Below are 7,878 nucleotides of genomic sequence, written 5' to 3'. Positions count from 1 at the left end.
AGCTCCTCACGCTAATATAAAATTGCACTTACACCTCCAAGTCACAGCGTGGCGTCAATCACCCGGGGAAAGGCCGGCCGGCATAGAGGAACTGTACAGCAGGAGCTGCCAGAGGGAAAAGTACTGAAGCGGGACGCCGCGTACCTGACCCCCCGAGTGCCCGGATGGGAGGCTGATCTTTGCCTGATATGTGCGCTGTGACTTGGAGGTGTAAGTGCAATTTTATATTAGCGTGAGGAGCTGGTGTATGTGCAGCATTAGCGATGGCCCTTTATTTATACTTTATACATGTACTTGGATTACAAAGCCTGCTTTATCTGAAGAGTGGGCGAGTGGAGGGTTCATGCTGAGGCAGCTTTTACATTTGCAAACACGCTAGATCCACCTGGTCTGTGAGGTGGTGTCTGTCTGGTGAGCCCCGTCTCTGTTGGGGGGGCTGTTTGTATGCACATGTGGAAGGGTGTACTCTAGAAATCCCTCATGGTGGAGCCTTTGTATTTAGGAGTGCAACTGTGAAAATGGTCTTACACTATGTGAAGTGTGATTATTTTTTCTAGGAACTTTGATGTTTGATGTTAAAATCTGGTTTATTCGGCTCCCAGCAAAAACAAACAATGATAATTTCAGCACTCTTGTGTTATCAGGAGTGTTTGTTCAGTCAGATAAAATTGTTTTGGCTTTTATTTACTCTGCAGGAGAGCCATGGCTGCATATGACTGCAGATCCTGCCTCATTTGTATAGCTAAAGCACCTGGTTTATTAACCCTTACATTGGAAATGAAAAAGTGAACACAAAGCAAGTTCTAACTAGGCCCAGTACTATATGTACCCATATTTCTCTCATCATGTCACTTCAGTTATAAACCAATGCACTGAATGGCATGAAAAAATGCTCAGCATTCTATGTAAGTATGGTAAAAAAAAGAAAAACAATGCATCAGAATATTTGTAGCCAATGCATTTTCCATACTCAACACAAGTGTCTGATAAGCAGTGACTTATGCCAAAAACATTTCCCACACTCAGCACATGAATAGGGGTTTTAACCAGTGTGAGATCTCTCATGCCTGACAAGATCTGATTTCTGTGAAAACCATTTCCCACACTCAGAACATGAATAGGGCTTCTCACCAGTATGAGATCTCTCATGTCTGACAAGATGCGCTTTACTCACAAAACATTTCCCACACTCAGCACATGAATAGGGGTTTTCACCAGTGTGAGATCTCTCATGCCTGACAAGATCTGATTTCTGTGAAAAACATTTCCCACACTCAGTACATGAATAGGGCTTCTCACCAGTGTGAGATCTCCCATGTAGGACAAGATATGATTTGTGAACAAAACATTTCCCACACTCAGCACATGAATAGGGCTTCTCACCAGTGTGAGATCTCTCATGACTGACAAGATATGATTTCTGAGCAAAACATTTCCCACACTCAGTACATGAATAGGGCTTCTCACCAGTGTGAGATCTCTCATGTTGGACAAGTTCTGATTTCCGTACAAAACATTTCCCACACTCAGCACATGAATAGGGCTTCTCACCAATGTGAGATTTCTCATGCCTGACAAGATCTGATTTCTGTGAAAAACATTTCCCACACTCAGTACATGAATAGGGCTTCTCACCAGTGTGAGATCTCTCATGCTTGACAAGATCTGATTTATGTGCAAAACATTTCCCACACTCAGCACATGAATAGGGCTTCTCACCAGTGTGAGATCTCTCATGTGTAACAAGATGTGATTTACTCCCAAAACATTTCTCACACTCAGCACATGAATAAGGCTTCTCACCACTATGAAATCTCTCATGTGTGACAAGATAGAATTTACGAGCAAAACATTTACCACACTCAGCACATGAATAGGGCTTTTCACCAGTGTGCAGTTTCTCATGTGTGACAAGGTATAATTTGCTAACAAAACATTTCCCACACTCAGCACATGAATAGGGCATCTCACCAGCATGAGATCTCTCATGCCTGACAAGAGTTGATTTCTCAGTAAAACATTTCCCACACTCAGCACATGTATAGGGCTTCTCACCAGTGTGAGATCTCTCATGTCTGACAAGATGTGATTTCCATGTATAACATTTCCCACATGTGGAACAGGAATGAGACCCTCCAGCAGGGGGAGAGCTGTGCTGGGTATGAGGCCCCTCAGGGTTAGACAGGTGAGGGAAGTCTGGAGGAATATTTGGGGTAACCAGGATATCTGCAGGAAACTCTTGTCCAGTGACATCATCATCCGTTGTACAGTCTGTGGATACAGAGAGACGAGTCTCTGAGAGGTTCCTGATACCGGGACTCCGCCCTGCAAATAGAGAAACATCATCACTTCCTGTTAGAGAATTCTGAGGGGAGGAGCAATTATCATTAGAGATGAAAGGAAAGAGGATGGTCGGCACTGCAGTACAGTTTCCTTTATTTGGCAATGTGCAGACAAGTAGGCTGTGTGTTACATCATCACTTCACAGTAGGCCTGAAAGATAAATCGAATTTAAACCGAAATCGCGATCACCAAGATCACAATTTCGGAATCGTCAAAGTGGCGAGTATCGCAATGATGTCATTTCTGCATAGGGGAAGTTTGAAGAAGCGGCTTCATACTCCCCGAACCCGCCACCGCCCCCCCCCCCCCCCCCAAGTCCAGACGAGTGCGGCGCGCAGCATCTGCAGTGTTGGACATACTTTCTGCAAAATCCCAACACTGTCTGGCATCCATCGGCGGCTGCCGGCTCATGTGCACAGCATACTTCCTAGTTCCTGTGCGTCACATAACATACAGGAAGTATGCCGTGCATTCGATCCTGCAGGAGAAGAAGTGGATAGACGGCATCGCTGGACTCTTGCTGGAAGGTATGTTCAGAACTGCCGCAGCTTGGGGGACAGAGGAGCCACAGAGAGAGACCCAAAGCGGGTACATAGAGACACACAGAGGGACACAAAGGGGACACAAAAATACAAAATGAGGACACAGAGAGAGACAGAGGGTGCACAAAGAGAGACGGGACAGAGACACAGGGATCAAAGCTTGATTTGAAGAAAATCGTGAATCGAATCGAAATCGTGATTTCGAACAGAAATCGCTCAATTCAATTTTTTTCTAAAATCGTTCAGGCCTACTTCACAGTCCATAAGAAGAGACTAAACACGTACCGGTGCGGGGGTGGATAATGGTGGGTGCTGGTTGCTGGGAGCCTGACGGCAGTTTCACACACAAGCGCTTCTTCAGAGGCTATGACAAGGGGGCGGGGCTATATCTGCTCTAGTTGGAGAAAGTGTTTTACTGTAATAGTAACCTGCAATCCAAGATTACAGTGTGGGGAGGTCAGGGAGAGCGAGGCCAAACAACACGGCTGCTATTCCTAATGGAATTACAAGTCCTGCTGCAGCAGCTAATTATACAAGCCACTAACATAATATTCCATGATGAATATAGGTCAGGCCATGCAGAGCAGAGAATCTGGCTGACCTCGTCCTCATATACAAGAAGGACTGCCTGATTAGGGGAAGGCGGGGTTAGGAAGGTTTAACAGTTATTAAAAAAGTAACCTTTATTTTAATGTAAAAGAAGCAGGGAGATTGGCCATTAGAGGATGGGCAACAGCGACATTCAAGGAGAACTGGGGAGGAGATTGTGTCTCAGAAGTTCAGCAGAATAGGTGCCGTATCTATTCCTGATTCTCTCCTCTCTCACTTCAATTCAACAGTTACTATTTGTTTTAACAATAATAGTTCATTGAAAAAAGTCAGTAATACAAATAAACAGGAAACAGCCTGATGAAATGATGTTATGAAACAGCATAGTACAAGTAACATATTAGATTAACCATTTCAGCCCACGGGTATTTTTCACCTTATGGACGAGAGGAATTTTCACCTGTCAGCGCTCCTCCTATTCATTCCCCAATAACTTTATCACTGCTTATCACAACAAATTGATCTATACCTTGTTTTTTCTGCCACCAATTAGGCATTCTTTGGGTGGTACATTATGCTAAGAATTATTTTATTCTAAATGTATTATGATGGGAATAATAAAAAACAAAAAACAAAAAAATGCATTATTTTTCAGTTTTCAGCCATTATAGTTTTAAAATAATTCCACACATTTTATTTGGCCATTTGACCCGGCTATTGCAATGTTAAAATTGTATCCCTAGTACAATGTATGGTGACAATATTTTATTTGGAAATAAAAAAGGTGCATTTTTTTCTGTTTTACATCCATCACTAATTTGTAGCCCAATATTTAATAATTATATGCTCTCTTGCCATAGATATTATTCTTTTTTTCCCCTAAAGTCAGTAGGTGTAATTTACTATTTGGCCACAAGATGTCTCCGCTGAGGAAAAATCATATTAGCATACTTTGAACGCTAATAGGATACAATGTATCATTACATTGTAACTAGGGGAAGTGACGTAGGCTTCCATTGGAAGTCTCTGATCACAGTGGCGGCGGGGAGATTATGAATGAAAATATTGTTTCCATTCATAAATTTAACGACCGACGGCGGAAATGGGCGGGATATAGCGCAGCAGCTGTATGTAAAGAATAAACAAAAGAACAAAAAACAGTGTTTATTCTCGGTGCACATGCTCGGATTGGCACGTCCCCTGCAGCCAATCCCCTCTGCTAGCAGCAGCAGCAAGATCGCCTGCAGACCACCCAACCTGCAGGGACGTGACTAGCGCCTCCCTGTGTCTCTAGCAGCTGCCGCTGTGGATGTGAAGCTGACGTCCGCGTGGCTGAAATGGTTAATGGGGATAAAAAGAAAAGGTTGATCAGAAAGGATCCAGAAGAGAAAACAGAGGACAAACAAAGGGAGACAACGTAATACCGGCAATAAGGATAAACCACTTGTATGTATGCTCCTAATGTAGTACAAACAGTTACTATTTACATGCTATAAAACACAATGGGGTTGATTCACTAACTATAGAGCTGCCAAACAGTGAGACTAAACTACTGATACAAGCGCATTGAATATTTCCTCTGTGCACGCTATACGCGCTAGTGGCAGAATAGCATGTGTTACTTAGCAACGGCCACTGCCTTGATTTGCCACGCAGTAGTGATGTATTGCTCCTGCGATCCTTCACTATAGCGGCCGTTCTCCTTGAATGTTGCTGTTGCCAATCCTCTAATGGTCAATCTCCCTGCTTCTTTTACATTAAAATAAAGGTTACTTTATAAATAACTGATAAACCTTCCCATCCCCGGCTTCCCCTAATAGCTAACATTACTATAGCCACAACTCATTAAGATCATTCTGGTGATAATAAGGCAAGTGGAAACATCACCACACATCAATCTGTATCGAGTTAATTCACTAAAGAAGCTTGTCTTATTAACATGTAGTGATAAGCTTTCACAGTGAGAGTGCGGTCTTATCACTCCAGTCCTGAAGTTTTCACCTTTGTGGTTATTCTCACATGCAGTAGGTAGGAAAGGGAGGAGCACACACAAGGAGGATGTAGCTCCACCCTCTGCTGCCAGGACGATTTCAGCAAGCCAGGGTAGGACAGCAAGGGAGGTAGGGTAAGAGGCTGAGGCTGTGGCTGTGTGGCTAGGTCTGTGTGTGTCTGAATTTGTGTGTGTGTGTGTGTGTGTGTGTGTGTATCTATCTATCTATCTATCTATCTATCTATCTTTGGTGTCTCTCTCTCCCTCCCTCTCTGTGTTATGCTGAGCATGTTTACTCAGCTTCTTTGGTCGCCCATGGCAAGGCGTATTCGGAGTGGAACCTGTCCTATGAAACCTCTGTATGGTCTTACCTATCATGCTGCAGCTCAGTGTAAGAGTGTTGGCAACCTTCTTATAGCCTAGGCCATCTTTATGTGGAGCAACAATTCTTTTTTTCAGCTCCTCAGAGAGTTCTCTGCCATGAGGAGCCATGCTGAGCTTCCAGTGACCAGTATGAGGGAGTGTGAGAGCGATAACACCAAATGTACCACACCTGCTCCCCATTCACACCTGAGACCTTGTAACACTAATCAGTCACATGACCTCAGGGAGGGAAAGGGCCGGAACCAATTCCCTTCCTCTGCTAAGTTCTCTCCTAGGACATAATTTTTCATCTTCTGCTTAAAATAACTTCTCAACACTCTGCAAATTAAAAAGTACTGAAAAATGATTTTTAACTAGCTGATTGCCCGGTGTTGCCCGGGTATGTATTTGGCTGGTGTTGACTGCGCCCACTTTTTCTAACCCTAACACACAATTACTCAATGACCAAGTTTGTGAGCTTTGTGGTCTTTGGCATCAATAATTTGCATTGAAATGAAACAAATCTGATTGGCTGTTTGTGGCTCCACCCCATTTCTGAATTTGAAGCCCAGTCACCCAATGACCAACTGGACCAGGCTTGAGGCTTGTGCCATTAAAAGTGCAAGAATGGCAGCAATTAAATATTCCCCTTGAAAATCAACAGCTGAATTTTGACTGGCTTTTGTAGGCTCCACCCACTTTTCTGAATATAAATCCCTGTCAGCCAGTGACCAACTGTGCAAAGTTTGGGAAGCCTGCCATTAACAGTGTAAGAATGGCCGCAGTTTACATTTTCCCAGTGAAATTTGTATTCGTCTCCGCCCACTTTTTGGTTATGGGGATAAAAAGTATCCTATATGTTATTCCAGGTGATGTACTTTGTGTGGGACAAATTTCATTCAAATCCGATCAGCCAGTTTTGTGTGATCGAGTAACAAACATCCAAACTGTCACATTTATAATTTTTTTTGTTGCCTGCAGGTGGCTTAAAAGGCCATTTATTGATAAGATATGAAAATATCACCAAGGAGAAAACTTAGGAAAAAAGTGAATTGGATTGGGCCCTGAAATGTCTAATTGGGTAGAATTTTGACATTTGTCACTTAGGGGTGTCCTCACTTTTGTTGCCAGCGGATTAGACATTAATGGCTGTGTGTTGAGTTATGTTGGTGGGACAGCAAATTTACACCATTATACAAGCTGTACACTGACTGCTTTACATTGTATCAAAGGGGCAGATTCATGAAATTGTGGTAATATTACCACACATACTGAGAGGAAGATGATCTATACTGTGCCCAGCAGGGACATATCTATTAGTCAGTGTAATAAGGCTATTGAATTACTAATGTTTATCACTCACCAATTCCCATCTCAGCAATAATGTCTTCCTCCTTAGATGTCCTCATCACGTCACCCTCCTCCATAGACTGCTGATCACTCCTCACATACGTCTCTTCTTCTTCCTCTTTATTTGTCCCCATCATGTCATCCTCCTCCATAGACTGCTGATCACGCCTCACATATGTCTCTTCTTCTTCCTCTTTACTTATCCTCATCATGTCTCCCTCCTCCATAGACTGCTGATCACTCCTCACATACGTCTCTTCTTCTTCCTCTTTACTTGTCCTCATCATGTCACCCTCCTCCATAGACTGCTGATCACTCCTCACATATGTCTCTTCTTCTTCCTCTTTACTTGTCCTCATCAGGTCACCCTCCTCCATAGACTGCTGATCACTCCTCACATATGTCTCTTCTTCTTCCTCTTTACTTGTCCTCATAATGTCACCCTCCTCCATAGAATGCTGATCACTCCTCACATACGCCTCTTCTTCTTCCTCTTTACTTGTCCTCATCATGTCACCCTCCTCCATAGAATGCTGATCACTCCTCACATACGCCTCTTCTTCTTCCTCTTTACTTGTCCTCATCATGTCACCCCCCTCCATAGACTGCTGATCACTCCTCACATATGTCTCTTCTCCTTCCTCTTTAACCACAGCACTTACATGTATCAGTTCTCCACCCTAATCACACAAAATAAGAAGCACTTTATAATGTGACCACAGATAACAGCATAGACAACAG

General features: G+C 43.3%; 1 protein-coding gene across 1 annotated transcript; it reads right to left on the bottom strand.

Moving 5' to 3' along the window:
- Nucleotides 1–544: 544 nt before the first annotated feature.
- On the bottom strand, nt 545–7,426 carry LOC137535482 (zinc finger protein ZFP2-like). The gene is made up of 2 exons (XM_068257320.1): nt 7,151–7,426; nt 545–2,325 (listed from the first exon to the last, which is right to left on the bottom strand). Exons 1-2 carry the CDS (start codon nt 7,422–7,424, stop codon nt 1,043–1,045), a joined length of 1,557 nt encoding a protein of 518 aa, XP_068113421.1. The 5' UTR covers nt 7,425–7,426; the 3' UTR covers nt 545–1,042.
- Between the last annotated feature and the right edge of the window lie 452 nt (nt 7,427–7,878).

Source organism: Hyperolius riggenbachi, chromosome 10 (assembly GCF_040937935.1).
Source record: "Hyperolius riggenbachi isolate aHypRig1 chromosome 10, aHypRig1.pri, whole genome shotgun sequence".
Taxonomy (NCBI): domain Eukaryota; kingdom Metazoa; phylum Chordata; class Amphibia; order Anura; family Hyperoliidae; genus Hyperolius; species Hyperolius riggenbachi.
The sequence above is the reverse complement of the archived record's forward strand: the minus strand, read 5'-3'. Positions and strand labels throughout refer to the sequence as shown.

What these genes read in the sequence shown, in the direction of transcription:
- LOC137535482 (XM_068257320.1), bottom strand. Translation starts at nt 7,424, where the DNA reads ATGATGAGGACAAGTAAAGAGGAAGAAGAAGAGACGTATGTGAGGAGT. An exon ending in TATTGCTGAGATGGGAATTG is followed by an intron (nt 2,326 to 7,150) that starts GTGAGTGATAAA and finishes CTCTATTTGCAG; the next exon opens with GGCGGAGTCCCGGTATCAGG.